This window comes from Embiotoca jacksoni, unplaced genomic scaffold (assembly GCF_022577435.1).
Source record: "Embiotoca jacksoni isolate LCO1_2020_lvr unplaced genomic scaffold, fEmbJac1.0.p SCAF_89, whole genome shotgun sequence".
Lineage (NCBI taxonomy): Eukaryota > Metazoa > Chordata > Actinopteri > Embiotocidae > Embiotoca > Embiotoca jacksoni.
In genome coordinates, this window is record NW_027185446.1 from 773196 (window position 1) to 794613 (window position 21418).

General features: G+C 42.6%; 1 protein-coding gene across 3 annotated transcripts in view; it reads right to left on the reverse strand.

The window, feature by feature from the left end:
* Positions 1–1029: 1029 nt before the first annotated feature.
* The window catches only part of gnao1a (guanine nucleotide binding protein (G protein), alpha activating activity polypeptide O, a), an 82225-nt gene continuing 61836 nt past the window's right edge, over positions 1030–21418 (reverse strand). Inside the window, exons 6-8 of one of the 3 annotated variants that reach the window (XM_069140001.1) lie at positions 19456–19585; positions 15177–15330; positions 1030–3816 (exon numbers count right to left, since the gene is read on the reverse strand). In XM_069140001.1, the coding sequence (XP_068996102.1) occupies positions 3629–3816; positions 15177–15330; positions 19456–19585 (472 nt within the window). In that variant the 3' untranslated portion in view covers positions 1030–3628. Of the gene's footprint in view, positions 3817–6345; positions 6500–9460; positions 9953–15176; positions 15331–19455; positions 19586–21418 lie in introns of those variants that run through there. The other 2 variants (XM_069139999.1, XM_069140000.1) reach the window with 2 other exon arrangements.

Here is a 21418-nt window from a genome sequence, read left to right on the forward strand (position 1 = left end):
AATTACTTTTCTGTGGCCGCGGTCGGACTGAGCCGCTCGCTGCAGGTTACATACAGGACACCACACTGTAAACTCAGCTGATTAAAATGCAATTGGATGCGATCATCAGACCAACTCATCAGGTGTCGCAGGGAGCACCGACATAAATCCTGAAGCTGGGTTGGCTTTCAGCTGTGAAACCCTCAGATTAGACTTGTTGGGACGGTTTCCTGTCTGCTGGACAGATGTGCACTCAGGTGTTGTTACAGTTTGATCAAAACGCTTCATTCTAACATTTAGGACACAAACAAGAATCACATTTCAGAGAACTGAGAGGAGCCTTTGAATGAGAACATATTTCTAACAAATACGATCAATAAGTTCAGAGTGTTCCTGATCGCACACGGAGGACCAACAACCTCCATGAGGAAGTATTCAGAGTCGTCTCTTCATCATCATCATCATCATCACTGAGTTCCTGACATTAATGTGACCGCTGGTACGAGAACATTAGTGGTCACCATGGAAACCTGAAACTGGAGCAGAGAAACAGCAGAGTTTAGATCAAACTCTGTAAACGGTCATCAGAGACCTTTGAAAGTCTTCAGAAAGTCTGACGGCGATGAAGCGACGAGCAGGCGAGGTGTTCTGATGACATCACGTTTCAAGAGGGGCGGAGCTTCACTGTCCAAGACCGAAGAAGGTGCGTCAGGTCAGGAGACACCAGGTGGGTTTTCTTGGTGTCACCGTGAATTGGTCCCCCAGAGTCAGACTGTCAACACCGAGTTCCACTGGGACCTTCTGAGGGGGAACATTCACTGGGAACCACCTGAATTGTGTCACCATGACAACAGGTTTCTCCATGATGACGTTGAAGATTTTGTTACCTAAAATCTGATGTTTGTCTGCTTGTTTCAGGTCCACGGTGACGTTACTAATGTTCACGGACCAGCGGAAGTTGTATTTAAATGTGACTTTACTTTAGAACAGCTGAAAGTTAAGAACACAGACGTTCAGATACTGAAAGACTCGGAGACAAGAAGAGGTGGATTTTTTTTGTAGTCATGAAAACAGTGGCTTTTTAATGTAAACACTACATTCGATTGGTTTTTCCAGCACGGACATCCCACATGAAATAACAACCATTCACTAAAGAAGAGTAGAGGGAGAGAGAGAGAAAAGAAACTGCACAGAAAAAAGCATTCACTGGTTAAAGAACAGAACGTGGTGGTAAAAAAAGATGGAGGAGAAAGAAACATCATGTCGTTATACAGCTGTTGTCTTTTTTAAAAACTAGAAATGAAGAAGGCAAGAAAGAGGTCTATATAGAGAGATGATAGGTGTATGGAGGCAAAACGAGATTAGGCATGAAGAGATAACAAAGTTCCAAATCTACTTATTGTGTATGTGTGTGTGTGTGTGTGTGTGTGTGTGTGTGTGTGAGACGTGAGAACTGTGCTTTTCATTGTAGACCTGGAAGGTGTGTGCAAAACTGAAGAGACAGAAGAAGGAGCATGACTTTATACAGCGTTGATGTGTGAACATGCAACGTCCCTAACTAGCGGACGCAGCAACAAATGTGCTCTCCCCAAAAAAAGTTTTTTTTTTCCTGAAATAATAAAAAATAGATATTGTTATAATATTATATTTAATCGTTCTGAGTCAGGCTAAAGTGAGGACACGGTTTCTAATGCAGGGAAACAGGCAAAACGGTAAAAGGAGAAAGCGGCGGGGCACAGTTCAGAGCATTACAACAACACGGGGTCGGTCTGAGATGGCCACGCCTCCAGCCATCGGCAAAACATCTTTATTTAAAAAAGGAGATATAGAGAAAGAAATGTTCTGTTGCTACAAAGCACAAGAAAGATTATCTTTTGGAGAATATTAACAGGATCCTCTTGATCGGTGTCGTCCATATTGTGGTAATACCCATGTTCATTGGTCTTCGTAATTATTGGAGTAATAAGTGTAGATTTTTTTGGTCCTTTTTTTTTTACTTTATTCTGCAAGAATCCTTAAAATCTACACTTCTCCTTCAAAGCTTCTGACGACCGGTCAGTCCTCACACGTTTTAAATATTCGCCCGTCCCGTCAGGAACCAATCAGCTCTCTCCTTCTGCTGCTAGCTCGGCTTTTTTTTTTTCTTCTATTTTTCCTCTTTTTATATTGAACTTTTGCAATTTTTATGAAACCATTTTTTAAAATTATCTGAACAGTACTCGTGTGTGGCATTACTTTATAAGTCTTATGAATTAACTGGTCTTTTTATACAAAGGCTTGAGTATCTCATGCTATCTGTGTCAGGGCTTCAGGAGGAGGAGGAGGAGGAGGAGGAAGGTGGTAGAGGGAGGAGGAAGAGGAGCTGGAGAAATATGAGGGAGAAGGGCAGGAAAAAAATGAGGGGGACCCTTTGACCCTGAAATCCGGATGCCAGGACGGCATGCAAAAAAACAACGGAAGAGAAAGAGACGGATGGAGGCGAGAAAGAAAAAGGGATGACGGAGGCGTGTGTGAAGAGAGACGGACATGCGGGTCGGAGAAGGACAATCGATCAATAAATAAATGAATAAATTAAGGATGGAACCGGGAGTGAGTTTCCTAACACGGAGACATCAGCAGGTCTGCAGGTTGAGGAGGGTAAAACGTGGTGGCAGCTATCTACAGTGCAGAACGTCTGTTCCTCGGCACTGGAAGGACATGAGCACGTTTCCTATTGGCTGTCGAGCCCGGCCGAGGCTGACGGTTGGCTAATGGCTGAGACCGGGTTCGAAAAAAACAGGAAGCCTCACTTTCTGTCAATGAAAACCAGGTCTCGGCTGCAGGAAGTAAAATAAAAAATATAAAGTTATTCAAAAATTAAAAAAAATAAATCGAGGACGAACATCTTTCGGCTAATGTAAACAAAAGGTTAAAATCAGCGTTGTCACTGTCAGCAGGTCTCGAGTTATTTTTTAAGGTTTAGCTGACCTGTTTGCTGCTTTTTAGTGATTTACACATTTTCACACGTTTCTGCAAAGATTGTTATTACATAATCACTACTATAGCAAAAAAACTGAACAAAATAAAACAAATACAGGTCTCAGGTGAGGCAAAAGGTGAATAAAAATCAGTGTACTGACTGATACTCATGTAATAAATATACACACGATCAACAAAGTCATCGTGAAAGAAAAGGTTAACAACAGAAGACAGGAAGTAGAAGAACAGAAGACAGGAAGTAGAAGATGAGCGACGGTAACGGAGGCTTTCATCGCCTTTGTTCAAGAAGTTTTCAAGGCTGCAGGTGTTTTCTACTAAAACTGTTTGTTTGCTTGGCTGCAGGCCAAAGAACATCAGGAGGAGTCGGAGTGAGAGGAGAACTAAAAACATTATATATATATATATATATATATATATATATATATATATATATATATATATATATATATATACGTTTGCCTATTCTTTTTAAATTATCCTCATTATTAATATGTACCTAGTTGCATTTTTCTTTCTTATTTCTTTAAATAATCAGCAGAATCATCATCATCATCATCATCACCATCATCATTTCCACAGCAGTGTCAAAGGAAGAGGAGGGGGGTAGGGGGTGGTTTTGGAGGGGAGAGGGGAGGGTGTGGGGGAGGGGGGGCAGGGCGAGGTTTCGTGCTCAGTACAAGCCGCACCCTCGGAGGTTGTTGGCGATGATGATATCGGTGACGGCGTCGAACACGACCTGGATGTTTCCTGTATCTGTGGCGCAGGTCATGTGACAGTAGATCTCCTTGTTCGGAGAGCGGTTCTTGCTCTCGAACTGCGCTTGGATGTAAGCGGCTGCGTCATCGTAGGTGTTCGGTCCTGCAGAGACAAATGGAGACGAGACAGGTCGCACACAGCACAGCATTATAGACACACAATCCAAATATGTAACAGGCTGGGGGGGGAGGGGAAGGGGGAGGGACTAGCAGTGGATCTGACAGAGAATCACAGACTGTGTATAAAAGTCTGGTCTGAAAAATTAGGCCGATGCAGAAGAGCCTTAAGCTGCAATAACTTATTATTGACTTTGTATATCATGAGAGACGTTGAATGGGAGTATATTGAGACAGAGGTTTTCTTTGGAGCCCCTAGTGGCCCTCAGTGGTACACACTTTTAGGCTCTTCCTCACTTGTCAGACTACCTCCCCTTTGAGTCTCTCTTTCTGATATGAAGGCTGCAGGAATAGCGCTCGGCTGCTGTAGTGGACAAACGGTGTTACTACAACTCCTATATTCATCACGATGTGCGTTCATTCCTGAGCGTCACAAACTCATTGAAATAAAGGTTTTCTATTAATATCTGATCCATTTGGTCCAAAACATTTCCAAAGTCTGGATGCTAATGCTAACGTTCTAGCGCTAACAGAAAGCTGTGAAAACATGGAGGACATTTTTCCGCACCAGTGAGAATCTTTTTCAGGAATGAATCCAGCTCCATCTTTACATGCAGTGTAAAAGTCTTCTTACTACATACAAGTTAAAGGTCCTCTTCTTACATCCATGTTAAAGGTCCTCTTCTTACATCCACGTTAAAGGTCCTCTTCTTACATCCACGTTAAAGGTCCTCTTATTACATCCACGTTAAAGGTCCTCTTCTTACATCCACGTTAAAGGTCCTCTTCTTACATCCACGTTAAAGGTCCTCTTATTACATCCACATTAAAGGTCCTCTTCTTACATCCACGTTAAAGGTCCTCTTCTTACATTCACGTTAAAGGTCCTCTTCTTACATCCACGTTAAAGGTCCTCTTATTACATCCACGTTAAAGGTCCTCTTCTTACATCCACGTTAAAGGTCCTCTTATTACATCCACGTTAAAGGTCCTCTTCTTACATCCACGTCAAAGGTCCTCTTCTTACATCCACGTTAAAGGTCCTCTTATTACATCCACATTAAAGGTCCTCTTATTACATCCATGTTAAAGGTCCTCTTATTACATCCATGTTAAAGGTCCTCTTATTACATCCATGTTAAAGGTGTGATTCAGACTGTCTGCAGCTTGGCAGTATTTCCTGTCTCTTGCAGTTTCAAGTTGTTCAGTAGAGAAATTGAAGGTTAAAACTGGAACTCAATAACAGAGAGAACAGATTGTTTTGTTGTTTGATTTTCTTTCAACAGAAATCACAGCTGAAGTGACATCTGCTGTCAGTCAGCAGCCCTGAATGAAGACAACGTCCACACTGTTTTAGAAATAATAAATAATATGTGCTAGCGGTGCTACATGTGGGCTAACTGTTTTTGTTTCTTTTACAATCAGCTGAGCTGTAGATTCAGAAATGGCTGACGTTTTCATCTGAAGCTCTCCTTTCTTTAATTTAATCTAAAACATCATTAGCTGTTATATTTTAATAATATTCTGTTGCCCTCAGTGGAGTTTAGCAACAGGCTGATTGTTTAATGACTGCAGAGGTTCCAGAGGAGCAAAGTGAACAACTCTAACCGTCCAGTTTACTCTCTCTCTATGCTTCTCTTCTCTCTCTATGCTTCTCTCTCTATTCTGCTCTTCCCTCTCTACGCTGCTCTTTTCTCTCTCTAAACTATACAACTCCACGTTTACATCTCTCTGCCGCTCTGTCTGTGTCTTTTAGGTGAAGCTCTCTCCTGATTGGCTGACTCTTTTCTGAGTGACACCCATCCAGACCAATCACAGGTTGTCTTTGTCTTGTAGCTTGTTAGCTCCGCGACAGAACGACCGCTCAGTGTTTTCTTCTGTATAAAAGGTCGGACAGTGGGCTGAGCTGAGGACGGAAATGTGACATCAGTGAGAGTTTATGAGATCACAAACTAAAGGAAGTTCAAACGGCCCAGTCTTTATGATAAACAGAGAAACAGAACTCTGAATTTAAACAACATGGGGCCTTTAAGACAGCCCTTTAAGTCCTTTAAGTGTGTGTGTGTGTGTATGTTTGTGTGTGTGTGTCCATGTGTGTGTGTGTGTGTTTGTGTGTCCATGTGTGTGTCTGTGTGTCTGTGTGTATGTGTGTGTGTGTGTCCATGTGTGTGTGTGTTTGTTTGTGTGTGTTTGTGTGTTTGTGTGTCCATGTGTGTGTATCTGTGTGTGTGTCTGTGTGTGTGTTTGTGTGTGTCTGTGTGTATGTGTGTGTGTGTCCATGTGTGTTTGTTTGTGTGTGTGTGTGTTTGTGTGTGTGTGTTTGTGTGTGTCCATGTGTGTACGTTTGTGTGTGTGCGTGTGTTTGTGTGTCTGTGTGTGTTTCCGTGTGTGTCTGTGTGTGTGTTTGTGTGTGTGTGTTTGTGTGTCTGTGTGTGTTTCCGTGTGTTTGTGTGTGTGTGTGTTTGTGTGTGTGTGTGTGTGTGTGTGTGTGTGTGTCTGTGTGTGTGTGTGGTACCGGTGTACTCGGGGAAGCAGATGCTGAGCGCCGACTTCTTGATCTTCTCTGCGAACAGGTCCTTCTTGTTGAGGAAGAGGATGATGGAGGTGTCGATGAAGAACTTGTTGTTGCAGATGGAGTCGAAGAGCATCAAGGACTCGTGCATGCGATTCTGCAGAGGATGGAGGAAGAGGAGGAAGAGGGGGAAGAGGAGGATGGAGGAAGAGGAGATGGTGTAAATGATGAGATGAAGAGCGAAGAGGGGAAATGGGATGAGGTGAGATTAAAGGAAGAGGAGAAGAAGGGGATTAAAGAGGGAAGGGAGGATGAGGAGGACAGAAAGGAAAAATGAATGGATGATGATGAAGAGCGAGGAGGGAAATAGGGAAACGTTAGCATCATTTGAGCAGCTACATAAAGTACAATAACTACAAAATAAAGTTATTAATATTACATTTCTTGAAAATAGAACTTCAATTTACAACATTTTTCCTTCACATTAATTTAAATGCACTTCAAGCAGCAGCAAAGATGCTGAGAGACGAGTGAAGTCTTCGACTCACTGAAACAGAACAAAGTGTTTTAATCAAGTTGGTCTGATCAGGAAATATATTCCAACATAATCAATAAACAATTATAGGAATTATATCAACAAAAATAAATGAAGTCGGACAAATATCAACAAACTTACTAACTACTGCAGTTTACACATTTACAAACACGCACACACACACACACACACAGACACACACACACACAGACACACACACACACACACACAGAGGAGTAATCAGTCATGTGGAGTTACTCATGTGCTGCTTTATTATCATCGTCTTGTGTATAAATACAACATTCAATAAATTATTACAACAGTGAGGGAGTTACAGCAGATACAGTTTACCTACAGCGTTCAGTAAAATACACACACACATAGACACACACACACAGACACACACACACACACACACACAGACACACACACACAGACACACACACACACACACACACACACACACACACACGAAGGTTGCGGCTGCAGGTGAGCTGGACAGTTCAGAACGGTTCAGAACGGTGCTGCTTGGTTAACGAGTTAATTGGAGACGGGATGCTAACGGAGACACAGCGGTGTAAACTCCGCCTCCTCCGTCAGCCCGGGTTCAGCTCTCTCCCGGTCCAGCAGCAGAGCGGGGACCTCCTCAGCTCGGCGGAGGCTCGAGTGCTCGTGACATCAAACGGAAGATCGAGCGGAAACTGAACTCAGAAGCTTTTCGAAGCAAAACTCTGTTTGTCTCTCCGAAGTCAAAATTAGACACTGAAGAGCTGCTTTAAATCTAACGAGGAAAACATTCACGCTTTAGTTTGTGACTGAATTTTTCTCTTGCTGAGGCTCAAACATCTCTTACTTTTTATCCTGAAACATCACCTGCTGCCCAGAACAGCAGCCACATCTGTGTTACCTGAACGCAACACAGCAAACACGAAGCATGGCCTGAGACTGCATTACCCACAAACCTCTTCTTCACACCGACCTTAGGCAAGACACAAACTATGTTACCCATCATGCTCTCTGCCTCCCCTGCTGATGTCATTATGCTGCAGTTGGTCAGGCTCTCCTGGTTCCTTACTGAGAGGTTTACATCAGAAGAATGATGACAGTTAGAGAAAAATGATCCGATGTGACGTTAGACTCGAGATGAAGAACAACATTTTTCTCATCTTCTGTGCCTGAATTTATCACGAAGAGACTAAGTTGATTCATCACATTCATCACCTGTCGTTACCATCTTTGCTAGTTCGGAGCAGTTTGGAGCAGGAAGTGACCATATTTGGACGAGCTGGGGGAGGAGCCAGCGGTGGATCTGACCGATCTGATTGGAAACCTGACGATACTACGTCCCGCCCACGATAGCTGTAACCTGACTGCACCACAGGCCTGTCAATCAAACAGACACTCCCCCAAAAACAGGTCTTCTTGAATCTTCTTTTCTAATGAATGAGGGATTATTTTCAGATGGACCTCCAGAAAACTAATAAGAAGGAGTGACTTTAGCTAACAACACCGAGAGAACTGATGGACACATTTTATTCACTTTGGATTTGATGAGAGAAGTTGAATGGGAGTCTATGGAGCCGGAGGCTTTTTGGAGCCGACCTCTAGTGGCACTCGCTGGTATTGCAGCTGAAGACACTTCTGGATCAGAACCATTTTACAGACCTGAAGCTACGAACTCTTTTATAAACAGTCTTTGGAATAAAATCATGAATAAATAAAGGCGCTGTGCAGCTCTGTTTGTCGGGGAGATCTCGTAAACACGCTCAGCTTCGCTCCCTCAGACCAACACGACTTTGTCTGTACGAGATGCTGCAGAGACGACCTTGTGATATTTGTATTTATTCCACACAATGGAGGTATCACACCGCGGCCCGGGGCTCCGTAACCATCAATGCTTCCATTGGAGCGTTATCTGGGGCATGAGTCCAGAACCTGAGTGTACTTCTGCAGGGAGGAACAACAATGGCTGCCTCACAACTTCCTCTCTATGAATTATCTCTACATATAGGGCAGAAGGAAATCCAGAAATTAGATGGCTTCCTGGTGGAAAATGTCCCAAAAGTTCCCACATAAAAATAAACTCCAGAGATGTTCTGATCCGCAGCATCGACTCCTGCTGGCGAGGTTTCAACTAAATGAGAAGCCATCATTGGTCGAAACACAACAAAGTGCAGTGGTCAGTAAACAACAACAAGAGAAAGAGAGCGTTGCGACTGAACTGGAAGGTAAATGTGGAGGTTTCAGAGTTTTCATCTCTGCAGGCTGAACGTGATGTTGTTTCAACAGTTTAATTTTAATACATAGAATAAAGTCAGATGTGATTAAATTGAAGTGAAGTAACGATATGTTTACAAAAACTAAAGCAGACGAGAGATCCTGTTCACATCCACAGAGCCAGAAGACCTCGTTGCTGCTGGACCTGGACCTGGGCCTGGACCTGGACCTGGACTTGGACCCGAACCCGAACCCGGGCCTGGACCTGGGCGTGAACCTGAACCTGAACCTGAACCTGGACCTGGAACTGGACCTGGAACTGAACCTGAACCTGAACCTGAACCTGGACCTGGGCCTGGACCTGGACCTGAACCTGAACCTGAACCTGAACCTGGACCTGAACCTGAACCTGAACTGGGGCCTGGACATGGGCCTGGAGCTGGAGGAGAGCTGAGCTTGTAACTGGAGGTCTGAATGAGAATCAGGAAGCTGTGTTTTATTGTGCAGCAACACGTCTGGAATTTTAATTGAAACCAGCGTTACTGGTTCATCTTCAGGAATTAAAAAAAGACAAATAGATCACAAGAAGACTGTGATGTCATCATGAACACAGCTGTCCCTGATGACATCACTCCACCTGTGTGAGTACAAGTCAGAACACCCAGCATCATCAGTACAAGCCACACCCCCTCAGGTTATTGGCGATGATGACGTCGGTTACGGCGTCGAAGACAAACTGGATGTTATTGGTGTCGGTGGCGCAGGTGACGTGGGCGTACACCTCCTTATTAGGAGACTTGTTCTTGCTCTCGTAGTGAGACTTGATGTAGGTGATGCCCTCCAGGTACGTGTCTGGACCTGAGGACACACAGAGGATTACACACACAATAACACAAACAGAAACACAAAATAATACACACAATAATACACAGAAACACAAAATAATACATACACAATAATACACAAAATAATACACACACACACACACACACACACACACACAATAATACACACAGAAACACACAATCATACACAGAATAATACACACAATCATACACACAGACAAACACACGCACACACATTAATACACACAATCATACACACAGAATAATACACACAAATACACAGAATAATACACACAGAATAATACACACACAATCACACACATAGACATACACACGCACACACATTAATACACACAATCATACACACAGAATAATACACACACACACACAATAATACACACGATAACACAAAATAATACACACACACACACACACACACACAATAATACACACAGAAACACAAAATAATACACGCAGAATCATACACAATAATACACACACACAATAATACACTGATATTCATACGATGTATTAATTCAGTCCCTCCAGGAAATCTTACCATCACAGTAATTAACATTAATTCAAGCCAACTCTGCAATATTTGCAGGAGCTTGCAATTTTTTCGCAAAAAAATTGTCTCTGGAGATGATCAGCTGTCTGCAGACATGAGATTGATGTTTACAGATGGTTCAGCAGATTAACCAGTCTGTAGACTTCCTGTTCTCTGACTGAACTGACTGTTCATGAGTCCGCCTGCACTCGACATCATTGCTGCATCTTGTGCTGAAACTGAATCGTCCTCAGCCTTAAAAAAGATGGACCGACATTTCATATCACGTCTGAACTCAACATCAAACCACAGTGCCCGTATTGAGCAGTAATTATTCTGCGTTTTATGTACATGCAGGCTGTTGGGACCAACACCAGGGGACCAATCACTTGCAGCTCTGTCAAAAACACTCTTATGTCACTATTATTTATGAACCCGGGAGACAACCATCAGGAGAGTGGTGTCAAACGGTGTAATACTGTGAAAAAACTGTTTCACACAAAAACAGTGGGAAACGTTGTTACATAGTGTTAAAGGGTGTGAAACGGTGTTAAACAGTGTTAAATGTGTGAAACGGTGATAAACAGTGTTAAACGTGTGAAACAGTGTGAAACGGTGATAAACGGTGATGAACGGTGTTAAACGGTGTGAAACTGTGATAAACGGTGTTAAATGGTGATAAACGGTGTTAAACGGTGTTAAATGGTGTGAAACGGTGATAAACGGTGTTAACATGTGAAACAGTGTTAAACGTGTGAAACGGTGATAAATGGTGTGAAAAGGTGTTAAAAGGTGTTAAACGGTGTTAAACGTGTGAAATGGTGTTAAACGTGTGAAACGGTGATAAACGGTGATAAACGGTGTTAAACGGTGTGAAACGTTAAACGGTGTTAAACGGTGTTAAACGGTGTGAAACTGTGATAAAAAGTGATAAATGGTCTTAAACGCGATAAACGGTGTTAAACGGTGAAAAACGGTGTTAAATGGTGTGAAACAGTGATAAACGGTGTTAAACGGTGTGAAACAGTGATAAATGGTGATAAACGGTGTGAAACTGTGATAAACGGTGTTAAACAGTGTTAAACGGTGTGAAACGGTGTTAAACGGTGATAAACGGTGTTAAACGGTGATAGACGGTGATAAACGGTGTGAAACGGTGATAAACGGTGTTAAACGGTGATAAATGGTGTGAAAAGGTGTTAAACGGTGATAAACGGTGATAAACGGTGTGAAATGGTGATAAACGGTGTTAAACGGTGATAAATGGTGTGAAAATGTGTTAAACGGTGATAAACGGTGTGAAAAGGTGTTAAACGGTGATAAACGGTGATAAACGGTGTTAAACGGTGATAAATGGTGTGAAAAGGTGTTAAACGGTGATAAACGGAGATAAACGGTGTTAAACGGTGATAAACGGTGTGAAACGCGTTAAATGGTGTTAAACGGTGTAAAACGTGTTAAACGGTGTGAAAATGTGATAAACGGTTTTAAACAGTGATAAACGGTGGTAAATGGTGTTAAAAGGTGTTAAACGGTGTTAAACGTGTGAAATGGTGTTAAACGTGTGAAACGGTGATAAACGGTGATAAACGGTGTTAAACGGTGTGAAACGTTAAACGGTGATAAACGGTGGTAAATGGTGATAAACGGTGTTAAACGGTGGTAAACGGCGGTAAACAGTGTTAAATGGTGTGAAACAGTGATAAACGGTGTTAAACGGTGTGAAACTGTGATAAAAAGTGATAAATTGTCTTAAACGCGATAAACGGTGTTAAACGGTGAAAAACGGTGTTAAATGGTGTGAAACAGTGATAAACGGTGTTAAACGGTGTGAAACACATTAAACGGTGTGAAACGTGTTAAACGGTGTGAAAATGTGATAAACGGTGTTAAACGGTGTTAAATGGTGTTAAATGGTGTGAAACGGTGGTAAACGGTGTTAAACATGTGAAACGGTGTTAAACGTGTGAAACGGTGTGAAACGGTGATAAATGGTGTGAAAAGGTGTTAAACGGTGTTAAATGTGTGAAACGGTGATAAACGGTGTTAAATGGTGTGAAACGTTTGAAACGGTGTTAAAGTGTTAAACGTGATAAACGGTGATAAACGGTGTTAAACGGTGATAAACTGTGTTAAACGGTGTTAAATGGTGTGAAACGGTGATAAATGGTGTGAAACGGTGTTAAAGTGTTAAATGGTGTGAAACGGTGATAAACGGTCTTAAACTGTGTGAAACGGTGATAAACGGTCTTAAACAGTGATAAACGGTCTTAAATGGTGTTAAACGTGTGAAACGGTGATAAATGGTGTGAAAAGGTGTTAAACGGTGTCAAACTTGTGAAACGGTGTTAAACGTGTGAAACGGTGTTAAACGGTGTGAAACGTGTTAAACGGTGTGAAATTGTGATAAACGGTGAAAAACGGTCCTAAACTGTGTGAAACGGTGAGAAATGGTCTTAAACTGTGTGAAACGGAGATAAACGGTGATAAACGGTGTTAAACGGTGGTAAACGGCGTTAAACGGTGATAAACGGTGGTAAATGGTGATAAACGGTGTTAAACGGTGGTAAACGGCGGTAAACAGTGTTAAATGGTGTGAAACAGTGATAAACGGTGTTAAACGGTGTGAAACTGTGATAAAAAGTGATAAATTGTCTTAAACGCGATAAACGGTGTTAAACGGTGAAAAACGGTGTTAAATGGTGTGAAACAGTGATAAACGGTGTTAAACGGTGTGAAACACGTTAAACGGTGTGAAACGTGTTAAACGGTGTGAAAATGTGATAAACGGTGTTAAACGGTGTTAAATGGTGTTAAATGGTGTGAAACGGTGGTAAACGGTGTTAAACATGTGAAACGGTGTTAAACGTGTGAAACGGTGTGAAACGGTGATAAATGGTGTGAAAAGGTGTTAAACGGTGTTAAATGTGTGAAACGGTGATAAACGGTGTTAAATGGTGTGAAACGTTTGAAACGGTGTTAAAGTGTTAAACGTGATAAACGGTGATAAACGGTGTTAAACGGTGATAAACTGTGTTAAACGGTGTTAAATGGTGTGAAACGGTGATAAACGGTGATAAACGGTCTTAAACTGTGTGAAACGGTGATGAACGGTCTTAAACAGTGATAAACGGTCTTAAATGGTGTTAAACGTGTGAAACGGTCTTAAACAGTGATAAACGGTGGTAAACGGTGTTAAAGTGTTAAACGTGATAAACGGTGATAAACGGTGTTAAACAGTGATAAACGGTCTTAAATGGTGTTAAACGTGTGAAACGGTCTTAAACAGTGATAAACGGTGGTAAACGGTGTTAAACGTGTGAAACGGTGTTAAACAGTGTTAAACGTGATAAACGGTGATATACGGTGTGAAACTGTGATAAACGGTGTGAAACTGTGATAAACGGTGTTAAACGGTGTTAAATGGTGTGAAACGGTGATAAACGGTGGTAAACGGTGTTAAACATGTGAAACGGTGTTAAACGTGTGAAACGGTGATAAATGGTGTGAAAAGGTGTTAAACGGTGTTAAACGTGTGAAACGGTGATAAACGGTGTTAAACGGTGTGAAACGTTAAACGGTGTTAAACGGTGTAAAATGTGTTAAACGGTGTGAAAATGTGATAAACGGTTTTAAACAGTGATAAACGGTGGTAAATGGTGTTAAACGTGTGAAACGGTGTTAAAGTGTTAAATGGTGTGAAAAGGTGTTAGACGGTGTCAAACTTGTGAAACGGTGTTAAACGTGTGAAACGGTGTTAAACGGTGTGAAACGTGTTAAACGGTGTGAAATTGTGATAAACGGTGAAAAACGGTCCTAAACTGTGTGAAACGGTGAGAAATGGTCTTAAACTGTGTGAAACGGAGATAAACGGTGATAAACGGTGTTAAACGGTGATAAACGGTGGTAAACGGCGTTAAACGGTGATAAACGGTGGTAAATGGTGATAAACGGTGTTAAATGGTGGTAAACGGCGGTAAACAGTGTTAAATGGTGTGAAACAGTGATAAACGGTGTTAAACGGTGTGAAACTGTGATAAAAAGTGATAAATGGTCTTAAACGCGATAAACGGTGTTAAACGGTGAAAAACGGTGTTAAATGGTGTGAAACAGTGATAAACGGTGTTAAACGGTGTGAAACTGTGATAAAAGGTGATAAACGGTCTTAAACGCGATAAACGGTGTTAAACGGTGTGAAACAGTGATAAATGGTGATAAACGGTGTGAAACTGTGATAAACGGTGTTAAACAGTGTTAAACGGTGTGAAACGGTGTTAAACGGTGATAAACGGTGTTAAACGGTGATAAACGGTGTTAAACGGTGATAGACGGTGATAAACGGTGTGAAACGGTGATAAACGGTGTTAAACGGTGATAAATGGTGTGAAAAGGTGTTAAACGGTGATAAACGGTGATAAACGGTGTTAAACGGTGATAAACGGTGTTAAACGGTGATAGACGGTGATAAACGGTGTGAAACGGTGATAAACGGTGTGAAATGGTGATAAACGGTGTTAAACGGTGATAAATGGTGTGAAAAGGTGTTAAACGGTGATAAACGGTGATAAACGGTGTTAAACGGTGATAAACGGTGTGAAACGCGTTAAATGGTGTTAAACTGTGTGAAACAGCGCCACCTAGTGTCCCACACAGGACATTTCATGACCTCTCCCTGTGCCGTATGTACCAGTATACTCGGGGAAGCAGATGCACAGTGGCGACTTGCTGATCTTCATCTCGAACAGGTCTTTCTTGTTGAGGAAGAGGATGATGGACGTGTCATTGAACCACTTGTTGTTGCAGATGGAGTCGAACAGCTTCAGAGACTCGTGCATGCGGTTCTGCAGGAGAGAGATCGGCGCCGGTTAAACGTGCCAGAGAAGGTCTGGACCAGTTCACAAACACACACATAAATGCATAAACAAACAAACGCACACAAACACACAAAAACACATAAATACACACAAACACACAAACAAACACATAAAGAGGAGTTAAGATGAAAATAAAACCACAAAGCATAACAGAAGTACAGAGTTCCTCTTGCTCATGGACACAGCATTTGTTTTTCTGCTGCATGTGTGTCTGTTTGTGTGTGTGTGTGTGTGTGTGTGTGTGTGTGAACAGATTAGTAACAGAAACTATTAGTAAGCTGTAGTTAAAAAAAGCCATGCACTTGTAGCTGGTTAGCGATGCGCCACTGTCTGCGCTAACTGATCCCTGTGGAGCTTTCCACCACCGGGGGGCACTGTGGAACGAGTCGTAAAGATAGCAGTGAAGGAGAGGAAGAGGAAAGCTGTCAACGCTGCACTTTCAAATTAAAAACTCTTTTCTGAGGTGGGAAATGGAACTAAGAAGGTTGAACCTACAGTAAATTATAAAAAGATATTGTTTCCGATGAAAGCTCCACAGGGTACATTAATAAATAATTTAATAAAAAACAAGAAACTATATTAAAAACAACACGTCACTGAATTACCATGTAAAACGCAGCTAAACTGGTAAAAATATGTTGAAATATGAAGATAAAATATATTTTAGTGTTTTATGAAAACAGACTTAGATTTGTTTTTAAGAATGAGTTGAAAGCAGTTTCTCTTTGGTTATGAGCTTTTCTGCTGAGTTCAGGAGGGGGAGGGGAGAATAGGTGATTGATGGGCCCATCGACCAATCAGATTAGTGGAAACTTCAGCTGCTGGTGTAGCAGTTTGACATACTGAAGAAGAATTTAGAGGAACACAGACACACAAAGAGACGCTGCTTTCAACTCGCCGTTAGTGTATCGATCTATTGGGAGGGTTCATACCTGTATGTGGGCGGAGCATCTGCAGAAGATCTGACTGCTGATTGGTTAGAGAGGACAGTCGCTGGCGAGAGTGACAGGAGCAGTGGGAGGAGCCATAAATGCTGCAGGCGGAGTTTAGAGCAGGAACAGGAAATGCAAATGCAAAATGCAAAGCCTTCCCACGTCTCCCCCCACCCACCCCCCCCACCCCCCCCGACACACATACACGTCCCTGAAAAGGAAGTGTTGAGAGCCAGGAAGTGCTCACATAGAGCACAGAGAACTGTGGTGTGTGTGTGTGTGTGTGTGTGTGTGTGTGTGTGTGTGTGTGTGTGTGTGTGTGTGTGTGTGTTTGTCGAACACAATGAAGGAGTCATACCGCGGTACCGTTAGCTTGTTAGCTACACGTGGTTCGACACGTGTATGTTTGAGTTGAGAAACAGTAAAACAACCTTTGACCTACATCATCATCATCATCATCATCATCGTCACCTTCACCACCATCACCATCACCATCACCATCATCACCATCATCATCATCCATCATCACCATCCCCATCATCATCATCATCATCATCACCATCATCATCACCATCATCATCCCCATCATCATCATCATCATCATCATCATCATCATCACCATCATCAACATCACCATCCCCATCATCATCATCATCCATCATCACCATCACCATCACCACCATCACCATCATCCCCATTATCATCCATCATCACCATGCCCATCATCATCACCATCATCATCACCATCATCACTATCATCATCATCATCATCATCATCACCATCTCCATCACCATCACCACTATCATCATCATCATCATCATCATCATCATCACTATCTCCATCACCATCACCATCATCACTATCATATGTATATGTGTATATACTGTATGTTCACTGCTCCAAAAAATAAAGGGAACACTTAAACAACACATCCTAGATCTCAATGAATGAAATATTCCAGTTCAAATCTTTATTCATCACATAGTGGAATGTGTTGAGAACAAAATAACATCAGAATGATCAATGGAAATCAGAATCATTATCCATGGAGGTCTGGATTCAGAATCATACTCCAAATAAAAGTGGAAAAATCAGATCACAGACTGATCCAACTTCTGTGGAGATTCCTGAAGACAAGTCCAAATGAGTCTCAGTAGTGTGTGTGTCCTCCACGTGCCTGTATCACTCCCTACAACGCCTGGGCATGCTCCTGATGAGACCACGGATGTTCTCCTGAGGGATCTCCTCCCAGACCCGGATCAAAGCATCGGTCCACTCCTGGACAGTCTGCGGTGGACGTGGCGTCGGAGGACGGAACGAGACACGATGTCCCGGATGTGCTGGATTGGATTCAGGTCTGGGGGACGGGCGGGCCGGTTCGTAGCGTCGATGCCTTCATCGTGCAGGAACTGCTGACACTCTCCAGCCACACGAGGCCGAGCATTGTCCTGCATCAGAAGAACCCAGGACCCGCTGCACCAGCAGATGGTCTTCAACGGGTCTGAGGATCTCATCCCGGGACCTAATGGCAGTCAGGGTACCTCTGGCTAGCACACGGAGGGCTGCGCTGCCCTCCAAAGAAACGCCTCCCCAGACCGTCGCTGACCCGCCGCCGACCCGGTCCCGCTGGAGGATGTTGCAGGCAGCAGAACGTTCTCCACGGCGTCTCCAGACTCCGTCACGTCTGTCACATGTGCTCAGTGTGAACCTGCTCTCATCCGTGAAGACCACAGGACGCCGACGGAGAAACTGCCGATCTCGGTGTTCTCCGGTAAAGTCCGATCGCCCCGCACGGTGTTGGGCTGTGAGCACAGACCCCACTTGTGGACGTCGGGTCCTCGTACCGCCCTCATGGAGTCTGTTTCTGACAGTTTGAGCAGAAACATGCACATTAGTGGCCTGCTGGAGGTCATTTTGTAGGGCTCTGGCAGCGCTCCTCCTGTTCCTCCTTGCACAAAGGAGCAGATAGCGGTCCCGCTGCCGGGTTGTTGTCCTCCTACGGCCCCCTCCACGTCTCCTGGTGGACCGGCCCGTCTCCCGGTATGTCCTCCGTCCTCTTGACACTGTGCTGACAGACACAGCAAACCTTCTTGCCACAGTGTACATTGATGTGCCATCCTGGATGAGCTGCACTACCTGAACAACTTCTGTGGGTTGGAGACACCTCATGCTCCCTCTAGTGGTGAGGACACTGGCAAAATGCAAAAGGGACCAACGATCATCCAGAAAGGACGAGGACAGAGAAACGGTCTGTGGTCACCACCTGCAGAACCGTTCCTTTATAGGGTTGTCTTGATAATTGCCTCATTTCCACCTGTTGTCTGTTCCATTTGTACAACAGCAGGTGAAACTGATCCACAATCAGTGTTGATCCTAACTGGACAGCTTGATTTCACAGAAGTGGGATTGATTGGCGTTACATTGACTTGTTTAAGTGTTCCCTTTATTTTTTTTGTATATACACACACAAATATATGTGTATGTAGAAGTTCCTATATGTGACCTGAAAGAGTTTGTTTGCTTTGCTCAGCGTTGACTTGCTTTTGCAACAGTGATGATTTGCATGAAGAGAAACTCCCACACAGGAGTCGCGATGTGTTTGCATGCGGTCTGGAGGACGGAGTGCTGCTCAGCGAAGGGATTTGTTAAACAAACACGTCCGACTCATATTTCCAACGGCATGTGTTTCACTGGAAACATATTTCCATGTTGTGCTGTGATCATAATCTGTGATGAGCAACAGGAGGAGACGCGTTCATTTCAGAGCCTCGTTAAAGAAGAAACGAGGAGGACATATTTATTCTGATACACAACAGTTGAACTGGACTTCTGGTTCTTAATGTGGAACTGGAGGTGTGTGGTAGTATTTAATGTGGTCACTATTATGACACATCAGATAAAGGAGCAGCTGCAATGTCTGAAACGTAAATATAAAAACTCTATTGGGACGTTGACCCTCCATGTCTGAAGCTTCACACACTGTTTCATGTCAGCTTACATGTTCTTTCTACATATAGAACAATCACTCAATCTTTATACTGATATTATGAACCTGTGTGTATTAAAGGATCATTACCAATGATTCACCACTTCATGAATGCACTGAAAGTCAAATGTGTTTTAAAGCCTGGTGACGTCCGGGTGAACGTCGGTCCTTACCGTGGTCTCGTCCTCGTGCAGCACCTGATCATAGCCGCTGAGCGCCACGCAGAAGATGATGGCTGTGACGTCCTCGAAGCAGTGGATCCACTTCTTCCTCTCGGACCTCTGACCCCCCACGTCAAACAGCCTGACAGCCACAACAGACACACGTCAACAAACACCAAATAAACATCACATACAGAAAATAATGATGAAACTTTCTAGGAAGTTGAGTCAAATTTAAACGCACAAAACAAAAATAATTTCAGTTTCTGAACTAGTTTTTATTCCATTTATTTTTGTATGTTCGTTTATTTTTGTGTTCGTTTATTTTTGTATGTTTGTTTATTTTTGTATGTTTGTTTATCTTTGTATGTTCGTTTATTTTTGTATGTTCGTTTATCTTTGTATGTTCGTTTATCTTTGTATGTTCGTTTATTTTTGTATGTTCGTTTATCTTTGTATGTTCGTTTATTTTTGTATGTTCGTTTATCTTTGTATGTTCGTTTATTTTTGTATGTTCGTTTATCTTTATATGTTCGTTTATCTTTGTATGTTCGTTTATCTTTGTATGTTCGTTTATCTTTGTATGTTTGTTTATCTTTGTATGTTCGTTTATCTTTGTATGTTCGTTTATCTTTGTATGTTCACTCTTAAAGTGAATTAGATTTCAGGTACATTTAAACACATTCTTCTGGCATCAATTTTGTATTAATTCCTTTCTTTGGCTGAAACCTGAGTCCAGCTGTGTTTTTGACTCTTTTAAAGGCTCAGTTAGTTCCTAAATTCATTCATTTATATATAAGCCGATTTTGAGGCGTAAATAAAATACATTTTTGAAAAGTCAAACTGTGTCAGCTCAACACAGTGAACAAAGCTGCTCTTGTGTTTGCTGTCAGCAGGTCTCCAACATGTCTCCTCCAGGAAATCCTCATCTTATGATCTTAATAATTCTCTGCAACATTTTTCAAAATTCCTGCAATTCCTCAAAAAAAAAAAATCCTGGACAGAAGCTCAGCTGAGAGTTTTACAGCACTTTCCAAAGAAAACGTACTCGACTTGCAATTTCTGCAAATCTTTGCAATAGTACTGCAATAAAAACACAAAAATTTACAAATTACATCAAACTTTTGGGGAAGATTCGCAACAAAATTCAGAATTTTGTGAAATCCTGAAAGACCTGATCATGTTATTTATTAAAGTGGGTCCGCGAGTGTGATCAGGGTAATTACAGTGAGCTTTAGTCTTTGAATGGAGACGCTTGAAAAATCGAAGAGCAGAAATGTGTTTCTCCTCTTGCTGCTCTGCTGCCATTCGTCCTGCTGACAGAGAGTCAGTGTGGGACTCTGAGGACCTGCGCTGTTACCTCGTCTATCTTTAGTGCAACAGAGAGTTTAAACACCACCTGACCTCTGACTTCTGAACGCTGTCGAGGTTCCTCAACGAGCAGTTTGTCCACACAGACGCTTCACAAACCGTTTCCATCCTCCTCGTTACAAAAGCTGCAAACGACCACGTTCTCAGCCTCAAGTTATATTTTAGTGGCAAATAGTAAAAAAAACCACACCAAGTAGCCGTGTGTGTGTGGTCTGTACTTGTATGGTTTTACCACCTTTCGGTCTCAAAGCGCTTTAACATGGTTTTCCATTCACCCATTCACCCACTAATGAGACAGATCACCATGCAAGGTGCTGCCATCAGGAGAACATTCACATACCAATGGTTCACCATCGGGAGCAACTTAGGGTTCAGTGTCTTGCTCAAGGACACTTAGGCATGTGGACAGGAGGAGCTGGGGATCGAACCACCAACCTTCTGATTAGTGTGCAACCCACTCTACCGTCTGTGTGTGTGTATGTGTGTGTCTGTGTGTGTGTGTGTGTGTGTGTGTCACACCCAGAACACTCTGCAGGACTGACAGTAATAACAACGGAGGGCACAATATTTAGACACCTCAACCAAAAACACCCAGAACAGCTGA